The following is a 21,259-nucleotide window of genomic DNA, read 5'->3' as shown; positions in this document are numbered from 1 at the left end:
TATCAAAATAAAGTTTCAGATCCCAGAAAAGGCATTCAGTTTTTCTGATCAATCAAAAGTATTTGCATACCCCCACCTGCAGGTCAAAACTCAGAAGTGTTGTCATTACCATAGAAGCCCACAGTTTAGCGCTCTTTCTCTCGCTGTGTCAAATGCTGTGCCGAGCATGTGCAACATTTATAGCTGATTCTGTTCAGTCAGTTTTCAGTTTAAGACTTCTGTAGCAGGGGTTTGCAAATGACAGGTTGAATTTCCAAAGGGGTCCACACCTCCATTCTAAATTTTTTAGGTATCCGCAAATTTTAAACAAACAATTTAATACTGTACTCAGCAATGATGATTGTGAAGCTTGGTTGAGGTTTTGGAGTCAAAGGGAGAAAGAGGATGGATAGTCCGGCTGCTCCTCTTGCTGTTGTTTCCAAAGTGCTTGGGGGGTGTTCAACCCCTGGCTCTGCTCCAGGCCCGCCTGCTACTCCACCCCTTCCCCCATGGCCCCACATCCCCCTCCCCACCGCCTCTTCCCATCAAACACACAAACTCTACTGTCTCTTTATGAAAATGCTTTTTTAATGTCTTTTGTCTGGAGAAAAAAATTTCCCTGGAACCTAACCCCTTCCCCTATTTACATTAATTCTTATGGGGAAATTAGATTTGCTTAACATAGTTTTGCTTAAAGTCGCATTTTTCAAGAACATAACTACCATGTTAAGCAAGGAGTTATTGTACATAATAAGTTACGCATTAACAGTGTGCCTTGTTACCACCAGTTTGATGTGTCCAGCCATTAGTGTGTATGGTTTCTGTTTTCCTATCCCTTTTGACATAGCCTTTTCAGTGTCCACATGTTGTGTTTAGTATATTTATATTCCTAGTATTTTTTTTATGAACCACTACTTTTAACCTCAAAAAGAAAAGGACGACTTGTGGCACCTTAGAGACTAACAAATTTATTTGAGCATAAGCTTTTGTGAGCTACATCTCACTTCATTGGATGCATGTAGCCTGTTGATTATGTCTGTGTTGCCTACTCTTCTCCATATTATGCTTCTAATGGTAAACTATGCAAAATATTTCTGATGACATTTCTTGTAGTAATTTGTAAGTATTTGTACCTGCAGGTAATAAAAGCACATACAAAAATATGTCAGGTGACAAAAGCAAAAACTGATCCACAGAAAAACAAAATGGGCTTAGTTACAAGGTGGCTAGTTACACTATAACTTTTAGCCAAGGAGTATTATTGGCAAATATAAACAAATTTCTTATCTAAATCATGATTCCACTTATCCAGCTGTATCACCTTTTGTCAGTCTGATTCATGGTTTTATATTATATACCACAGTTTAACTGTTGCTTTCACTAAACCTCTTTTTCTACAGTTGCTGCTGTTTCCTTCAGCAGTTCAATTCTTAGAGGACAGGGGAGTTAGTTGGTAAATATTAAAAATCTTTGCTTTCTTAATTTCAGCTATTTAGAAAAATACGAAAAAGTACATCATTTTGGGGAGGATGATGATGAGGTACAACCAGGCAATCCAAAGCCACAGCTTCCTATAGGTGCAATTCCATCTTCCTACAATTACCAGCAACACAGTGTGTCAGGTAAATTACATTTTTGAGAAAAAGATTGTTGTGATATTTATTTTAATTTTCCATGTTTTAACTGGGACAGTCCTTAAATGCATTTACAGTGTTATTAAAAAAACATCAACACTTTATGTCAGTCATATCATTATCTAACATAAAATATTTTCTCCTGTTACCCAAAAAACAAAACAAAAAAAACAAGAAAACCTCCAAATCCATAAATAACCCTAGTGCCTCCAGAGTTTGGGTAAACAGATAGACCTTGAAGTGATATTCTTTGAAAATCAATAAACTCAGGATCTATTGGGCCAAGTAAAGGAGCAAATTTCAGAGTTTTCATCAATAGTGGTCTCCCTGCAGCTCACAGATGTTTAAATCTGGGTTCTTCTGATCTCAGTTTCTGGGTTACAACTTGAGGAGCCAGGTGGTCCATAATGTAGCCAAAGAATCCATACCATATGCGGCTCTTCAGATCAAAATGCAAATCTTGATTGGAACACAGACACAAATTTGATGCCAATACAGTCCACTTAGATTGTAAGCTCTTTGGGGCCGGGACTGTCTTTTTTTTGTTCTGTATTGTACAGCACCTCGTACAGTTAGGCCCTGGGGTCTTAGGTGTTACAATACAAATAAATAATGTTGTATCTCTAAATAACTGGACTGCATTCTGTCCTAGCAGAAGTTTGAGTGGTTTTCAAGGTTCTTCTCTAGTAGAGAATATATTGCAGTGTTTCATTCTGAAACGAATAACTAACTGGCAAGATCCACATCCAATGGGAATGGTTTCAATGTTCGGGACCAAAAGAAGATGGAAAAAACAAATGAAATGTTGGAAAAGTTGATTTAATGCCAAGAATTATTAATATTTTAGTTACGTCAGCCAGAATATTCTATTTATTAGTTTGTCTGCAGAAACATTGTTCTCACTTTTTTTTTTTCTTGGTTAGATTATCTTCGTCAAAGCTATGGGCTGTCTATGGACTTTAATTCGCCAAATGACTATAATAAATTGGTGCTTTCACTGTTATCTGGACTCCCAAATGAAGTGGACTTTGCTATTAATGTGTGCACTCTTCTGTCAAATGAAAGCAAGCATGTCATGCAGCTTGAAAAGGACCCTAAAATCATCACTCTACTGCTCGCTAATGCTGGTGTGTTTGATGACAGTAAGTTTTAAATTGAATTCTATTTTTACTGTGTATAACATTTTTAATACCTGAGCAGAAAAGGTGCAAATATATTTTTTAGCTTCTTTCTTTTTTTAATAATCATCATTCTTCATTTATAGTAAATTTTAAATAATTTACTGAAGAGAAATTAACTTGATACTTAGTTTTTTCTTTTTTAATTATTTCATAATTTGTGCTTCACATCAGGCTTTGAATATGAAAATTACCTTTTTATTCAGCGAACATATATATGTTTTAGAGACTTTATCATTTAACAGTTTAATTTAGTGAAACTTAAGAATTGGGTTTTCAGTGGTATTTTAAAATTACTTGAGTTAAGTGATACATTTTTAGCATTAGATTTCCATTTAGCCTCTGATGTCCGGACTTGTGTGTGTGTTTGTTTTCCTGATGAAATACATAGGACTTTGCAGATTTTTAAAAGATGTGCATTTTAATGTAAATTACATATTAAAAATAGAAAGAAGCATCTCATAAAAATGACACATTGAGTTTGTATTCTGATACAAAAAGATTTATTTTAGTTCCTAATGACAGTGAAATCATTTAGAAATCAGACCTCAATATCATTAAAATGATCTCAATCTGGATTTAAGAAGTATGTAATTGGCCTGCTTGCATTTTTAGTATTTTAAGAAGTTGTATTTCACAAAACTATTTCAATACTGAATTATTTGTCCTGGGTGGATTGACCAGTGTGTTGGCTGCTAGCCCTTCTTGTTCCTTGCTTTATGTCCTTTTGTAAGCAAATATATGACCAAACCATCCTGTAATCTCACTGAATGACAATAGGATAAAATGTAACTCCTATCTTACGGAAAAAAGGAATCATTCACTATTTTAATTTTTGTTCTGTACAAAACTTCTCTAACAAGAGGGAGTAATGTTTTCCAAAGTTAATTTTGTCTACATAAATCATCAAATGAGCATTCTTTAGCAAAAGAATATTTTAAGATCCCCCTAATAATAGATACTCTGTGTGTGCGCGCACATGCACGCACGCACGCATGCGTGCATATACATATTCTTGCAAAATAATGCATCAAAATTACTATCTTTTTACTTGTTTTCCTTCATTTGTGGGGAAGAGTATATGTGAGACACATTACATACTCATTTTTAAAAATATTATAAACTTTTTTATTTCCTTAATCATATGTCGTACGTTCAAAGTTTTTCATGTCAATAATATATTGGTGCTGGTCTAATTTCTCTTTCAGATTTTTTGGGTTTTGTGCCTCTCCTTTTGCTGTGTTTTTTCTTAATAGGATGTTCCTCACATTTGATCAGATCAATACATTGTTTGCATCTGGACCAGTCACAAGGACTCCCAAGTGGAAGGAATGTTTAAAGAGTGGCTAAAGTTAATTTTAGTCCCCTAATTAGTCCTTCCAAGAGGCCCATCCTTAGATTCTGAATTTGAATGGTCACTCTGCTGAGAGTCAGGACAATTACTTCTTCAAAGTAGCTTTTACAGAAATGAGAAAGATGCTTCAGCAAGGTTTGAATGTTCTTTTGTTTCATGCCTTCTTGGATAGTCAGGGCTAGTCCTCCATTGTTAACTTTTGAAGGTCAAACCTGTGTTTACATATGGTTGTTTCATAGGTGTCCTGTACTAGCTGTTCTTTCTGTTATGGTCTTTCTCGGCTGAGAAGTATTTGAGGTAAAGTTCTAGGCCATCGCTAACAATAGCAAATTAATAATCTTTGGTACTGGAGAGAGGCAAATTTGTAATAGACATATTCTTTTCTTCCACTAGGATTTTACTTTCACCTACTGTCTAATAAATCCAGCAGTGAGGGTCCGATCAATGCAAAAGATAGATGTGTCCTATTTCCCTACCCATGTAGTGAGGGAATACTTATTTTCTCGAGTTGTTGCAACTGGCCATTACCAAATCTGTTCAGGTTCCAACTCTCTTAATGCGGATCACCTGAGACAAGAGTATCTGCTTCTCCAGTCCATCCTGTAATCTGTTACTCACTGACAGATCAGAGATGGAATATTTTGGTATTTCTGAAGAATCATTTTAAGTCTGCGTATCTTTTTGTCATTTTAGATTGTAAACTCATTGGTGCAAAGATTCTGGTTTTTGTGTGTGTTTTTACAGCACCTTGAAAAATGGGGCTCAAAGCCTGAATGTGGCATTTGTGCACTATCACAGCACAATAATGGTGAATTTGTTAGATTTAGTGATTGAATATGAGAAGTTGGTAACTATTTAAAATTTCTGTACAAATATTTTAATTTTAATTTAGTGACAACAATTTCCAATGTAAGTGATAGCTGGTGAATTTTATCTAAAGTTATGAGATTTTGGAAGATTTCGTGGCTCTAGTGCAAGGTTTATTATTAATCAGAGTAATATTTAAGCATATATATAGTTTTCATCGTAGTTTGTGAATTGTGTTAATTCTCTTTTTTGTGATGTAACATTTCTAGTTATATTTTTTCAATTTTGTTAACCTCTTAGGATTTATTCCAGTTTAAAAGATAACTCTTATCTTGCATGTGTTAGGATAGCCTTTCTCTTTCAGGAGTACTGTCTCAGTTTTTTAACATTAGTGTTTCATTTTAAGTTCAAGTTATGTTATGTAACCTATGAACATGATGGGAATACAAAACCTTGTTTCCCATCTTATCAGTAGAATTGTTTTAAAGAACTTGTTTGTATCCTCAAAATATTTAATTAGGCCTTGCATGCCAAATGCTGTAGAAGCCTTGGTCTTGGATTCTATAAGATGTCAAGTGCTGCTTCATAATTTTCAGCTGAAAATTGTAACAATTTTTCACAATAAAAATATACTGTGAACCACATACTGTTTTATACAGCTTCATATTGACACTAATCGCAGACTTCCAAGATGCAAAACAGTTATTTTCCTGTCAAGGGAAATCCTGTGAACTACTCTTTGCTGCTTTCAAGGAGTGATAGGCCAGAAACATTGATGTAATATTACTTGCTGGTTCCCCCAAAGCAGCCAGGAATTACCATAAAGCTTCCATGTAAAATACTAATATTATAGTAAGTGGTAGTGTTGTCTAGCCTTTGAGTTGGCTTCTTGAAAGTTTCAAGAGAAGTTTTGCCTAGGTACCATGCTAAACAGCTGGGAACATCTTTACTTTTTACCATTTACAAGCAAAAACTAGTTGCTGACATGAGATTTAAAACTAAGAAACCACTTCGTACTTTTGTCAAAAAAATTCTAGAAAAGCACGTCATGGCTCTTTAAGGTATAAGGCAAGGGTACACAAAGTTTAGACCATTCAAATATTTTCTTATGCCTTAATAAACTGTAGTACTGCAACAGCAGTCAGTTGAGTGTTTTGCAATAGCGATTACAGTGGTTTAGTATATCTTACTGCAAAATTACTCTAAGAAAAAAGAAAACTTCTGAGTGGTTTGTAGTATTGTTGAATCTTTATTTCCATTGTCAATTGGTAGAAAATCAAATGAAAATATTCAGCTCATTTTTACTAATGTTTTTTTTTATGCTTAAAGCTTTAGGATCATTTTCTACTGTATTTGGAGACGAATGGAAGGAGAAAACTGATAGAGATTTTGTTAAGGTAATTTTGAAATTATGAAACTGTTTTTAACTGTGCACTGCCAGTAGCAAAGTCTGTCTCTTAAAGCATCAAAATGGTTTCCACATAAGTTGTACCAGAATGTGACTTTGAACTACTTTCCAGTTTATTGCTTTCAAGAAAATACAGTAGGATACTAAATCAAGGATATTTGTGATAAAACTTGGAAGCAGGAAAAAAAGCATTAGGAAAAAGGAAGTGTGGGTTGTAGAATAGACAAAGATTCTAGAATTTTTTTAATTAAGCCCTTTAACTTATTTGTCAAGAGAAAACAATGCTGGAGTTATTAAGGACTGGAATCAGCAAAGAAATATTATAGATTATGAAAATGTGCTGGTGATTCAGAAACATTAGAACTCTAGAGAAAGTTTAAGGGATGCTGGAAGCTCTGGACAACTTTGATTCAATTAGGAGTTTACATTATAGTAGCTAGGTTTGCACACAACGTTTTTTTCCACTAGAGGGCATGATGTGCTATATTAATGTGTAGCAAAATTACTTCTAGCTACACTTCTATTATGTGTAAACACTTCCTCTGTGTCCTAGGTGAATATTTGTTTGGTGCTCGGTAGTGTGTAATATAGTATATTTGAAAGGGATTTGACATTTCATTGTTTGCTTGAGGGGATTCTATCATGTTAATATAACACAACAGATTTCCTTAAGAAGGCTTCAAATAACTTGTATTATTCAAATTGGAAGAATTTTAAAATATGGTTTATTTTGCTCATTTTTGCTGTTTATTTCCAGGTGACAGAAATGGGTGGCGGCGGGGGGGGCGATTAGACTAGTTAGTTCCACTTCAGTTTATGGTCTGGTTTCTGCTCAAATTCTTTTTTTTTTTTTAAATACGTCAACTGAATGCAGCAATATTTGCATTACGAACATGGCAGAGGAATTTTTATGTTTGTATATTGTGTTAAGCTAGTTTTTACAAAACTTTGATGTTGGGCCAAATTGGGTAACAGTAGTGACCATTACATTTTTATTATTGCTAAAATACAAATAGATGGATTCTTCCAAAAGAATAAAATTGAGAATAAAGAAAATAAGCATTATTTTTTATGATTGGAACTTGGAAGTATGTTAAAGTATACTAAGGTTAAGTGTCAAAAATTGTGCTTCGTGATCTTTGTCTTCACCTTTTCTGAAAGACAGATGTCCAGAAATATTATATGTGGAAATTTTTATTCAAAAGTTGCTAGCTTCTCTTGTTTTGCTATCCCCTAATACTGAGGCAGTCTGCGTAATAGTTAATGAAGAACAACATTAAATGCTATGTCTAGATATGTAAACATTTGAAATTATATTGAATTATAATTTATCATATGTTTGTTAATTACATTATCTTAAATAATTATAGTATATTAAGACAGATGGTTTTAATAAACTCTCTTAATTGGGTGTTAAGTAGAACCAGCATAGTTGCAGTAAGGTTTACTAATAAGAAACTTGGATGTGCTCCAAGGATCTATTTATAAACGTTACATGGTGTATAGTACCACACTACTGTAAAGCACTTTTGAAGGCATGTCATAAACTAATACCACATCTAAAAATAACTATATATTCCAATAATCCATTTTTTTTCATAGAATCTTATTTTAAGCAGTTGGTTGATCCCACCACAGGAAGTTATTTATTTCATGTAGCAGCTATGCTTCGGTATATAAAATGACGGTATTTTTAAATTTAAGGTATTTTTTAACGTCCCAATTCCCCTGTTGTTCTGTTGACTCACAACAAATGTATTGTGTTGGCAAGAGCAGGAGATTGCATACTTGTTCTTTTCTTTTTTGGATTGCTTATACTTTTTTAAAATTAGCAAAATGGTGCTTACGTAGATCTGTGCTCTCTTCTTGCTCTTGTTCAGGTTTTCTTTTGTAAATGTTGGTTTGTCCATTACTTGTTCTGCCAGTTGCAAATATTTATTTTGATAGGGTCATAATTCACTTCTCCTATCATGTTTCCTACAGTGACAGTTAATAAGTAAGTAAGTAATACACATTGTGGTGTACTAATGTGGTGGCTAACCCCAATTTAATCTCAACCTCTTTTCCTAATCTAGACAAAGACCAAGATTCTTAAATCAGGTCTTGCAAATTGCTCAGTTCCAAGCATTACTAGAGCCAGAGGCTTGGCATAGGTGGAGCTAGTTGATATTGAGGTACTGACATCTTTTCCTTGAGAACAGTGTGAGCTATGAAGCATTTGAAGTTTATTGATCCAGCTAAAAGTCAGAGTTGAATGAGTCCTTGGATATGAAAGTCAGAAGTTTACAGTGAGGATTACAGTGGATAAGAAGCTGGATATGAGTCAACAGTCTACCCTTGTTGCCAAGAAGGCTAACAGCATATTGGGCTGCATTAGTAGGAGCATTGCCAGCAGATCTAGGGAAGTGATTATTCTCCTCTATTTGGCACTGGTGAGGCCACATTTGGAGTATTGTGTCCAGTTTTGGGCCCTCCACTACAGAAAGGATGTGGACAAATTGGAAAGAGTCCAGTGGAGGGCAACAAAAATGATTAGGGGTCTGGGGCACATGACTTATGAGGAGAGACTGAGGGAACTGGGCTTATTTAGTCTGCAGAAAAGAAGAATGAGGGGGGATTTGATAGCAGGCTTCAACTACCTGAAGGGGGGTTCCAAAGGGGATGGAGCTAGGCTGTTCTCAGTGGTGGCAGATGACAGAACAAGGAGCAATGGTCTGTCGTTGCAGTGGGGGAGGTCTAGGTTGGATATTAGGAAACACTATTTCACTAGGAGGGTGGCGAAGCACTGGAATGGGTTACCTAGTGAGGTGGTGGAATCTGCATCCTTAGAGCTTTTTAAGGCCTGGCTTGACAAAGCCCTGGCTGGGATGATTTAGTTGGGGTTGGTCCTGCTGTGAGCAGGTGGTTGGACTAGATGACCTCCTGAGGTCTCTTCCAAGCCTAATCTTCTATGATTCTATTATTCTACGTTGTGAAATGCCTAATAAGTTTGAGTGCCTAATACCTCTGTTCTGACAACAGATGCCTCAGCTCTTATAGGCTGTCCAGGTGAAACCTTGACTCTTAGTGCCTTTGTGGCTCTCTCACTTGAGCTTCTGAGAGGGCACTCCTGCTTTAGTCGGTTCTGGAGAATAAAGTGTTTCACTAGACCTGACAGCCCATGTTGTCTGTCACTACCCTCCTTTATCTAAGAGAGATGTTCCTTTGGTTCTGAAGTGTCATCTTTAAGGTTGGCTCAGGCCCCAACTGAGGTGAATTTCATCCTCATTCTGGGTTTTTAGAATCAGACAGACCTCTTTCAGGCTATGTACTTCAACTGTTCTCCTTATTCTGAGAGCACTAGGAGCCTTCATCTTTGGCTTTACCTGTATCCTGGTATGAAGCCCTTTATATAGTAGCAACATAGTTAAAGAAGTCATCAGAGAGCTTTACTGCAAATTGTCCTTCACTTAAATGACCTCAAGAGACAGCTCTGATCTTTCCTTGGGGTGTTTAATATTTCCTCTAGCCAGCACTGGGGGATTTATAGATACATATTATAAAGAAGAACATGTGGATGAATTAGTCCATCATCATTGCCCCCCGATGACAGTGTTATCATGCCTTCTGTGTCACCACCAAATGATTTTTGGCAGTTCCAGGAACATGGGGCTAATTGGTGAAAAAGTTGGATTTGAAAATGATATTGTTTTAGGAGAAAATGCCGATGTTATTTGATACCCTTGTCAAAAGGCTAAGATTGCACTGCCCATTACTTATGGCTGCCCTGCTCCTGCAATGTATTGATATTTTGCCTCAACTTCAGTACCTACTGTGGTTAAAAATAATTTTTAAAAAGCTTATCAATTGTACCAAGTGTTAGTTTTAGTATTTTGTAATAAGCCTATGCCAAGATGACATTGATGTCAGCTTCTGCAGAGAGAACAAATTGCCAAGTCCTCATGTTCCATACCTCATGACAGAGTCCAGGATGGGCAGAAAGTCTACGCTTCTATAACTTCAAATTACACAACTGCATTAGATAGATACATGTTTTTAAATCTGAGAGTGCTTCCTTTGGGAATTTTAGCCTGAATATTTTAAAGAGACCAAAAACATATTGTTGGACAGTCAGTCTAACTAATGCTATGGCACTGTGAGAGCATCTTATGATTTTGGGTATCACTGCAAGAGCACTGGCAACAGCAGTAACCCTGCATTCCTAATTGGCTTAGTTCTCTGGGCCTTACAAAGACTTTCAAATTAAGATTGAAGATGTGCATTTGAGGATACACCACCTATTCCATGTTTTTAGAAATACAAACACTAGAGAAATTTAAAGGAATAAGTCTCTGGCATGATTCTAAGATCATCTTCCTTTTGTTATCACCAGTGAAATTTGCATGTTTACCCTCTTCATCACTTTCCAATAGAGTAATATCAAAAAGGTAATATTGCATTGACAAGTGAAATTCAAGGCAATCTGGTAGGTGTACCACAATGCCTGTTCTCGTCTCTCTGGTCATTGGTTTGAACTCTACTGCTCTGCCCGAAGGTGACCAACCGTGAGCCCCACCCTTAAATTCCTTGGGAATTTTGAAAGTCCCCTTCCTGTTTGTTCAGTGACACGTGCAGTGGTCTCAGCGCATCTTTCTAGGCGACCATGCCTGTTCCATGCACCAGGTGATCCTCTGTTTGAAGCAATGCCGAGCTGCTGGACCTCATCAGCATATGGGAAAAGGAGGCTGTTCAGTCTCAGCTGTGCTCCAGCCATAGGAATTATGATACCTATGGACAGATTTCACGATGCATGACAGAAAGGGGCCATAACCGGGACACACTGCAGTGAAGGGTCAAAGGGAAGGAGCTGCAGAATGTGTACCACAAGGCGTAGGAGGCAAATTGCCGCAATGGTGCTGCGCCCATGAGCCGCCGGTTCTACAGAGAGCTGTAGATGGTGGCGACCCCACCTCCACTGCGAAGTCCACTGTGGATGTTTTGGTCGCTCACGTGCCAGTTGAGAGTGGACCGAGCTAGGAGGAGGAAATCTTGGATGAGGAGGGGGACCCAGAGGCAGAGGTTGACTCAGAGGTCAGAGATGCATGCAGCCAGGAGCTCTTCTCTACCCCGGAGGAGGCTAGCCAGTCACAGCTGTCGGATCTTGGTGAAGCGCAAACAGGAGAGGAAGCCCCTGGTAAGTGGCTTTGATTTTGGGTATCGCTGAAGGAATTGTTGGGGGCAAGAGGGTTGCAGAAAGCAGGCTTGTGTCTGCATGATGCATGTACCACCACATGCCTAATCTGAACGGCGGAACAGGATGTTGATGGACTCCCTCACTTCATAGGAATCTGCCTCAGAAATCTCCACGAAACTCTCATGGAGATACTGGGCAATTTGCTGCCACAGGTTCTTTGGCAGAACTGCTTTGTTTCTTGCCCTATTAAGGGCAACTTTCCTGCGCCACTCTGCTGTCACTGGGGGCAGGGGAGAACCATTGTTATGGGAACAAGTAAATAACTTCTCCTTATTCACTTTCTCCACATCACTCATGATTTTATATACCTCTATCATATTAGTCTCCCTTAGTCTCCTCTCTTCCAAGCTGAAAAGTCTTAGCCTCTTTAACTCTCCTCATATAGGACCCATTCCAAACCCCTAATCATTTTAGTTGCCCTTTTCTGAACCTTTTCTAATGTCAGTATATCTTTTTTGAGATGAGGGGACCACATCTGTACGCAGTATTCAAGATGTGGGCGTACCATGGATTTATATAAGGGCAATAAGATATTCTCCATCTTATTCTCTATCCCTTTTTTAATGATTCCTAACATCCCGTTTGCTTTTTTGGCTGCCATTGCACACTGCGTGGATGTCTTCAGAGAACTATCCACAATGACTCCAACATCTTTCTCCTGATTAGTTGTAGCTAAATTAGACCCATCAAGTATAGTTGGGGTTATTTTTTCCAATGTGCATTACCTTACATGTATCCATATTAAAATTCATTTGCCATTTTGTTGTCCAGTCACTTAGTTTTGTGAGATCTTTTGAAGTTCTTCACAGTCTGCTTTGGTCTTAACTATCTTGAGCAGTTTAGTATCGTCATTGCCACTTCGCTGTTTACCCCTTTCTCCAGAGCATTTATGAATAGGTTGAATAGGATTGGTCCTAGGACTGACCCTTGGGGAACATTCTGAGAATTTACCAATTTTTCCTACCCTTTGTTCCCTGTCTTTTAACCAGTTCTCAATCCATGAAAGAATCTTCCCTTTTATCCCATGACAACTAAATTTACATAAGAGCCTTTGATGAAGGACCTTGTCAAAAGCTTTCTGGAAATCTAAGTACACTGTGTCCACTGGATCCCCCTTGTCCACATATTTATTGACCCTCTCAAAGAACTCTATTAGATTAGTAAGACATGATCTCCCTTTACAGAAACCATGTTGACTTTTGCACAACAATTTATGTTCTTCTATGTGTCTGACAATTTTATTCTTTCTTTTACAATTTTATTCTTTTACAAGGCCAGTCCTTGCTTACAGACAGCCCCCCCAACCTGAAGCAAATACTCACCAGCAACTACACACCACACAACAAAAACACTAACCCAGGAACCTATCCTTGCAACAAAGCCCATTGCCAACTGTGTCCACATATCTATTCAGGGGACACCAACACAGGGCCTAATCACATCAGCCACACTATCAGAGGCTCGTTCACCTGCACATCTACCAATGTGATATGTGCTAGCAATGCCCCTCTGCCATGTACATTGGCCAAACCAGACAGTCTCTACGTAAAAGAATAAATGGACACAAATCAGACGTCAAGAATTATAACATTCAAAAACCAGTCGGAGAACACTTCAATCTCTTTGGTCACTCGATTACAGACCTAAGAGTCACAATATTACAACAAAAAAACTTCAAAAACAGACCCTAACGAGAGACTGCTGAATTGGAATTAATTTGTAAACTGGACACCATTAAATTAGGCTTGAATAAAGGCTGTGAGTGGATGTGTCATTACACAAAGTAAAACTATTTCCCCATGTTTATTTTTCCCCCTAGTGTTCCTCAGACGTTCTTGTCAACTGCTAGAAATGGCCCACCTTGATTATCACTACAAAAGGTTTTTTTCTCTCCTGCTGGTAATAGCTCACCTTACCTGATCACTCTCGTTACAGTGTGTATGGTAACACCCATTGTGTCATGTTCTCTGGGTATATAAAATCTCCCTGCTGTATTTTCCACTGCATGCATCTGATGAAGTGAGCTATAGCTCACGAAAGCTTATGCTCAAATAAATTTGTTAGTCTCTAAGGTGCCACAAGTACTCCTTTTCTTTTTGCGGATACAGATTTACACGGCTGCTACTCTGAAACCTGTCATTCTTTACTATTGTTTCAACTAATTTGCCGGGTACTCACATTAGACTTACCGGTCTGTAATTGCCAGGATCATCTCTAGAGCCCTTCTTAAATATTGGCGTTACATTAGCTATCTTCCAGTCATTGGGTACAGTAGTTGATTTAAAGGACAGGTTACAAACCATAGTTGATGGTTCCGCAATTTCACATTTGAGTTCTTTCAAAACTCTTGGGTGAATGCCATCTGGTCCCAGTGACTTGTTACTGTTAAGTTTCTCAATTAATTCCAAAACCTCCTCTAGTGATACTTCAATCTGTGACAATTCCTCAGATTTGTCACCTACAAAAGACAGCTCAGGTTTGGGACTCTCCTTAACATCCTTAGCCGTGAAGACTGAAGCAAAGAATTCATTTAGTTTCTCTGCGATGACTTTATCGTCTTTAAGTGCTCCTTTTGAATCTCGATCTTTCAGGGGCCCCACTGGTTGTTTAGCAGGCTTACTGCTTCTGATGTACTTAAAAAACATTCTGTTATTACCTTTTGAATTTTTGGCTCGCTGTTCTTCAAACTCCTTTTTGGCTTTTCTTATTACATTTTTACATTTAATTTGGCAGTGTTTATGCTCCTTTCTATTTACCTCACTAGGATTTGACTTCCACTTTTTAAAAGATTCCTTTTTATATCTCACTGCTTCTTTTACATGGTTGTTAAGCCACAGTGGCTCTCTTATATTTCTTTTACTGTGTTTTTTAATTTGGGATATACATTTAAGTTGAGCCTCTATTATGGTGTCTTTCAAAGTGTCCATGCAGCTTGTAGGGATTTCAAGTTGCATATGATACATGGACTTACACAAATCTTTAACTATCCCAGGATCCCACCTTTTCCTGGGATCCTTCCTTTGCCCACCCCACACAGTGCTGATGTGTTTTTTTGTTTGTCTCTCTCCTCAGGATGTTGTTTTTTAATAAAAGAATTGTTTTGGTTTGAAAGTAATCTTTATTCAATCAATTGAAAGCAAACAGAGCCCTGCAAAGCAACAGGCAATTTTCTTAAACCTTCATAGTGCATCGTCTGCACCAATCACAATCACCTCCTAACATTACAGGCACTGCGCTCCCAAGCACAGCAACAAATATTAGTGGCTTTCAGCTTCAGATTGCTGCCTCAAGGCATCCCTGGTCCTTATGGCCCCGCACTGCACCCCTCTAATAGCCTTGGTCTCTGGCTGTTGAAATTCAGCCTCCAGTCGCTGAGCCTCAGTGGTCCAGCCCTGAGTGAAGCTTTCACCATTCCCTTCACAAATATTATGGAGCATACAGCTTGCGGCTATAAGCATAGGAATATTGTCATCGGCCAGGTCCAGCCTCCCATATAGGCAGCACCTGTGGACTTTAAACAGCCAAAAGCTCACTCAACAGTCATTCAGCACTTGCTCAGCCTGTTGTTTAACCGCTCCTTGCTGCTGTCAAGGTGCCCCATCTATAGCTTCATAAGCCACGGCATTAAGGGGTAGGCAGGGTCTCCCAGGATCACAATGGGCATTTTGACTTCCCCTATGGTGATCTTCTGGTCCGGGAAGAAGGTCCCTGCTTGCAGCTTCCTGAACAGGCCAGTGTTCCGAAAGATGCGCGAGTCATGCACCTTTCCTGACCAGCCTGAGTTAATATTGGTGAAACGCCCACAGTGATCTACAAGCACTTGGAGAACCATAGAAAAATACCTCTTCCGATTAATGTACTCAGTAGCTAGGTGGTCTGGTGCCAGAATTGGAATATGCATGCCACCTATCGCCCCTCCGCAGTTAGGGAAGCCCATTTGTGCAAAGCCTTTCACAATATCACGCACGTTGCCCAGAGTCACGGTCTTTTGGAGCAGGATGCGATTAATGGCCTGGCACTCTTCCGTCAACATGAGTCCAATGGTCGACTTTCCCACTCCAAACTGGTAGTGACCGATTAGTAGCAGTCTGGAGTAGCCAGCTTCCACAGTGCAATCGCCTTGTGCTTCTCCAACGACAGGTCAGCTCTCATTCTCGTGTCCTTGTACCACAGGGCTGGGACAAGCTCATCACACAGTTCCATGAATGTGGCTTTCCTCATCCAAAAGTTCTGCAGCCGCTGCTCGTCATCCTAGACATGCATGACAATGTGATCCCACCACCCACTGCTTTTTTCCTGAGCCCAAAAGCAGTGTTCCGCTGTGGTCAGCACCTCCATGAATGCCAAAGCAATCTTGTGTCTTAGATACTACGCATGGCGAGATCAATGTCAAACTCCTCTTGCCTTTGTAGTTGAAGGTATAACTCCACTGCCACTTGTGACATGTTAGTGAGAGTGAGCAGCATATTGGTCATCGGTATGGGATCCATTTTTGCAGACCAAAGAGGCAGAGCGTGCAGTACACAAACTGTTGAAAGATGGCACCAAATGTGGACGGAAGCACAGGGATTGCTGGGATACGAATCAATGCATCACGGGGCATTGGGACAGGACCCCGGATGCCCCGCGACCCCCTCTGCCTTCCCACAACTCTTAGCGGCAGAAGAGGAAGAGATGCTCTGTGGGATAGCTGCCCAGAGTGCACCACTCTGAATACTGATGCAAGTGCCACAAGAGTGAACACGCTATTGCACAGGTAGCTGACAGTGTGAACACACAACAGCGGTTTCCCTTCTGCACTCTCTGAGTGGCACTGTAACTGATGGCGATGTAACTCTGCCAGTGTAGACATACCCTCACACTTCTGTGAATATTGTTGATAGCATCAGGATTAAGAAGAGAAATTGCCTTCGAATGAGAAACCTTTTTGTTCCACAGCACTATAAAGTTTGAATTTGCTCTAAATCCGGTCTGTCTCTTTAATTTCAATAATTCAAGCTGTTCAAATGAGAGGTAAAACTCCTGTGTCAAAGTGCCCAGTGTGATATTTGGAGGCATTGTTCAGCACGAGATGGCATCTTTCAAATGTGACATAAAACTGAGCTTCTGGCCTGTCGTAGAAACTTACTGAATATTTGTATAAAGCACTTTAGATGTGTTTAGTGTGCAAACCCTTCTTCAATCCAGGTAAACATAACAAACCATAGCATTTTCAAGAGGGTAGGGGTATGGACCTTAGTATTATGGTCACAGTCTAGTTTGGGTAATTATGCTGTGTACCAAAAATTCTCCTATAATTAATCTGGCTTTAATATTTTTCATTTCTTGTCCTAAATTGTTTCCTGGGTTTTACTCTGTGATGATAAAGCTGTTGCATTTCACCTAAGAGACAGCTGTATTTTAGTAGTGAATTAAGTGATTCCTATATATTTTATTAGCTTATGAGCTTGATCCTGCATATCCTTGAGCATATGATTAATCTTGACTGTAGTCGGACTAGCCACACATCCATAACCATTTGTGAATATTTTAAGGAGGCGGAAGAGAAAACAAATGTGTTTTTAAATGAAACATCACACTTTAGAAATTTAGTTTTACTTTTTATTCTGTTCCCAGTTTTGGAAGGATATTGTCGAGGATAATGAAGTACGTGACCTCATTTCTGACAGAAACAAATCTCAAGGTAAGATGTCTTGAATAAACTGATAAGATAAGTTCTGGTAAATATAGAAAAGGAATAGCTAAAGTTGATATTTTTCTTTTGTAGATGTTCCATCAGAAGAATGGATATGGGAATCCTTATTTCATCCACCTCGCAAGTTGGGCATTAATGATATTGAAGGGCAGCGGGTACTTCAGATTGCAGTGATATTGCGAAATCTTTCTTTCGAGGAGGGAAACGTTAAACTTTTGGCAGCTAATCGTACCTGTCTTCGATTCCTGCTACTCTCTGCTCATAGTCATTTTATTTCTCTAAGACAATTGGGGCTTGACACACTAGGAAATATTGCAGCAGAGGTAAATATACTTTGGAGAAGGAGCTACTTTAGTATTAAGTAGCTTGACTGATGTCTTAAATTTAATTATTTTTTGTGGGTTTATTTGAAGTAGTAGTGAATAAAAGCTTTGAATTTGCAAATAATAGATTTCAACAGAATGTACGAGGCTAGGAATCAGATGTAGAATGGGGCCCCCAATTTGCCTAAGCACAGTCATGTGAGAGAATGGAGTTGTATGGGGGGCATGTGATCCTTCAAATCATCTATGATTTTCAATTGAAACTCCAGGGCACCGGGGAATTACTTTAAAAATGAAAAATATTCATACAGGTTATACTTTTATAAATCATAACTCCACTATGACAGTACAAGAATTCCTGTGTCACCAGATAATAGGGATCAATACCCTGTTTATAATAATGACTATGAGAAAACCAGGGGGACTTCGGGAAGGTCACATACACATGGGTATATCATCAGTGAGGGAGACTTTTTCTTTTCAAAGATATTTAGATGTAAGAAGAAACAGTAACAGGCCAACTCAATCCATTTTATGGCATTATACACCACTGATAAATATAAAGTTTGATATTGTGTATATATTGAAATCCTGTAATGAATAAATAGCAGTAAATAGTGCTCAGCTACTGATAGAACTCTGACTAGGATGGTGTTTTCATGGATATCTGCATGGTCTTGGTGTGTGTGGGAGGGCCTTTGAGAATGCAATAGTGGTGGTAGTAGTAGCAGTATTCACCATAGTGCCTAGGGACCCAAGTCATGGACCAGGACCCCATTGTGCTAGGTGCTGTACAAACAGGACAAAGGATAGTGAAAGCCGTAGGGGGAAATTCATCCCTAATCACTGCTACTGTTTCGCAAGGCTCAGGAAAACATTCATATCCATCCTGATGACAGCCTAGGAATTCAGTTATTTTCCTTACTTTAAAGACTCAAAGAAAAAAGAGAAATTTAGAGCCTCGTCCCAAATACTTCAGAAGAGAAAAGGATTAATGCAATTTAAAAAATAATAATTAAGAACTCTAGGCATTTAAAGCACAGTCTTGCATGCTCACAGAAGTGACAACATATTCCAACATATAAAGACTTTTGAGCATTGAATTTGGTATGGAAATTTAAGAACTGTAACTATTATGACTGTATGTACAACATGTACTGCAGCTTAAATAATGTTTTTTCCCTTCTCTCAGCTTCTGTTGGACCCTGTTGATTTCAAAACTACTCATCTAATGTTTCACACTGTTACAAAATGCCTAATGGCAAGGGATAGATTCTTAAAAATGAGAGGTAAGGTCTTAGACTGCTAATTTTTTGTAAACAGTAAGAGAATGATTTTTGGCTGTTTAATACTATTCTATATTTGTTTTTCAGGCATGGAAATCTTGGGGAATCTTTGTAAAGCTGAAGATAATGGTGTATTAATTTGTGAATATGTGGATCAAGAATCCTACAAAGAGATAATATGTCATCTCACTTTGCCAGATGTGCTGCTTGTAATCTCAGCACTCGAAGTGTTATACATGCTCACAGAAATGGGAGAAGTGGCCTGCACAAAGATTGCTAAAGTAGACAAGAGCATAGGTGAGGAAGAAGCAAAACAAAATCTCATATTAGTTTATTTGTTGAGGAAAAAGAATTGACACAGTGTCACATTCAGAGATTCAAAAATTTTACTTTGTCAGAGTTTAGAGAATGTATGTATTTGTACAGTAACTCCTCACTTAACGTTGTAGTTATGTTCCTGAAAAATGTGACTTTAAGTGAAACGATGTTAAGCGAATCCAATTTCCCTATAAGAATGAATGTAAATGGGGGGGTTAGGTTCCAGGGAAATTTTTTTTTTCCCATACAGTACAGCACTATAGTTGGGAGGTGCCCCCGCTTTACCCCACACAGGCACAGACCACTGGCACTGGAGACAATGAGGCAGGCAAGGAGGCTGAAGATGCTGTAGACTAGGAGAAGCACGTTGTGCAGCAGCAATGGCAGCTTTCTCTACTTAGCAAGCATTGGAGGGAGGGGGAGGCTCAACCCTCGGCCCTCCCACTTCACCCCTTCCCCCAAGCCCCGACCCTTAACTCGCCTCTTCTCCCCCCCCCCCTTACTCTGCACACCGTGTCCTCAGTCCTCCACCCTCCCTCCCCTGCCTCCTGCCCGCGGCAATCAGCTGGCTTGTGGCATTCAGGAGGGAGGGGGGAGGAGCAAGGACATGGAGTTCAGGATCCCGCTCCCTCCCCTGCCTCCTGCCTGCACTCCTTCCCCCTCCCTCCTGAACGCCGCAAGGCAGCTAATTGCTGCGGGCAGGAGACGGGGGGAGGAAGGGGAAGGTGCTGATCCACGTGGTCTGTCGGCTGGTGGGAGGCACTGTGGGAGGGGTATAGGGGAGCTGATAGCGGGGCTGTGTACAGGCAGCCAAACGACATTATATCGAAGTATTGCACAGCTTTAAATGGAGTATGTTCTGTAATGGAGCAGGGATGTAAGATCGAAACAATGTTAAGCGAGAGGACGTTAAGTGGGGAGTTACTATATATTATGTGCATATTGTTGCTGTATATTTACATAACTGAATTTTTGTTTTCTCAGAGTATTAATGAAAATAGAGACCAAAGCAGGTCAGGATTTTGCATTATATATCGGCTTTATATGCCATGAAAAATACTATGTAGAAATCCACAGAAATATGTGAGGGTTTGTTTTTCTTTCAGCAAGTGTCAGTTTAATTCAAATCAGTTTGTTCAGTACCAAACACTCATATTTGTTTTGTTGTAATATTGTTATTGGTTTTGCGTTTAATGTTTTAGATACATTAGTATGTCTGGTTTCTATGGACATCCAGATGTTTGGACCTGATGCACTTACTGCTGTAAAACTCATTGAACATCAGAGCTCCAACCATCAAGTATCTGAAATCAGGCCACAGGCGGTGGAGCATGTTTCCTCACAGGCCCATGCAACAGCTGTCCCAGGTTAGTGCTATTGTAGGAGAACATCCTTTTGTATTTCTGTAGAACATTCTTTATAGCATATGTGACTGTCCATCTGTTTTTCTATTTGTAGCTATATAATTGCATGCATATGTATAGTTATGTAGCTGTGTGTAATTTAATGATTTACTTCTGCTTCAATATGTCAAATCAGACATGCATATTTTTAGTATTGTTGCTGGCAAAATGGATGTTAAGTTAATCTTTTTCTCTTTCTAATTGAATAAATATTTGGAACAATATTAGTCATTACATGAAAACACTCTGAAGTAACATGGAAAGACTCTTAACATTTTTCAACGCTGTCAATCTTGAAAATGTACACAATGAAAATGTTACACATTTTTATTTAAAATTAACCTGTTCATTTGCATGCCAACAAAATATCTACAACTCACAGAGGAGTAGCAAGTCCATTTTGTGTTATATTCTGTGTGAATAGTAAGTAGGTGGCAGTGTGTAAAATATGTTCTCAGTTAGTGTTTGGGTCAAATTCTAGGAGAATGGGCTACCAGATCTAATGGAATCATAGAAATGAAGATAAAAAAAAATTCTCATGACTGCATTGAAGCCACTAAACATTTCATTTGTGATATGAGCCAAAGTTTAACAACTGCAATTAAAACTTAAAGGAAAATTCATCCTTTGTTGAGGTCATT

General features: G+C 38.8%; 1 protein-coding gene across 4 annotated transcripts in view; it reads left to right on the top strand.

Annotated features, from left to right (window-relative positions):
- ARID2 (AT-rich interaction domain 2) overlaps nt 1-21,259 on the top strand; it is a 191,671-nt gene that overhangs the window by 95,404 nt on the left and 75,008 nt on the right. For 3 of the 4 annotated variants that reach the window (XM_043494343.1, XM_043494338.1, XM_038405654.2), the window contains exons 4-11: nt 1,468-1,601; nt 2,537-2,755; nt 6,282-6,349; nt 17,210-17,276; nt 17,361-17,611; nt 18,804-18,900; nt 18,985-19,194; nt 20,418-20,582. In XM_043494343.1, coding sequence (XP_043350278.1) covers nt 1,468-1,601; nt 2,537-2,755; nt 6,282-6,349; nt 17,210-17,276; nt 17,361-17,611; nt 18,804-18,900; nt 18,985-19,194; nt 20,418-20,582 — 1,211 coding nt within the window. The remainder of the gene's footprint in view (nt 1-1,467; nt 1,602-2,536; nt 2,756-6,281; nt 6,350-17,209; nt 17,277-17,360; nt 17,612-18,803; nt 18,901-18,984; nt 19,195-20,417; nt 20,583-21,259) is intronic. The other variant, XM_043494347.1, reaches the window with a different exon arrangement.

This window comes from Dermochelys coriacea, chromosome 1 (genome assembly GCF_009764565.3).
Source record: "Dermochelys coriacea isolate rDerCor1 chromosome 1, rDerCor1.pri.v4, whole genome shotgun sequence".
NCBI classification, from domain to species: Eukaryota; Metazoa; Chordata; order Testudines; family Dermochelyidae; genus Dermochelys; species Dermochelys coriacea.
Note: the sequence above shows the minus strand (reverse complement) of the source record. Positions and strands in the feature narration are given on the sequence as shown.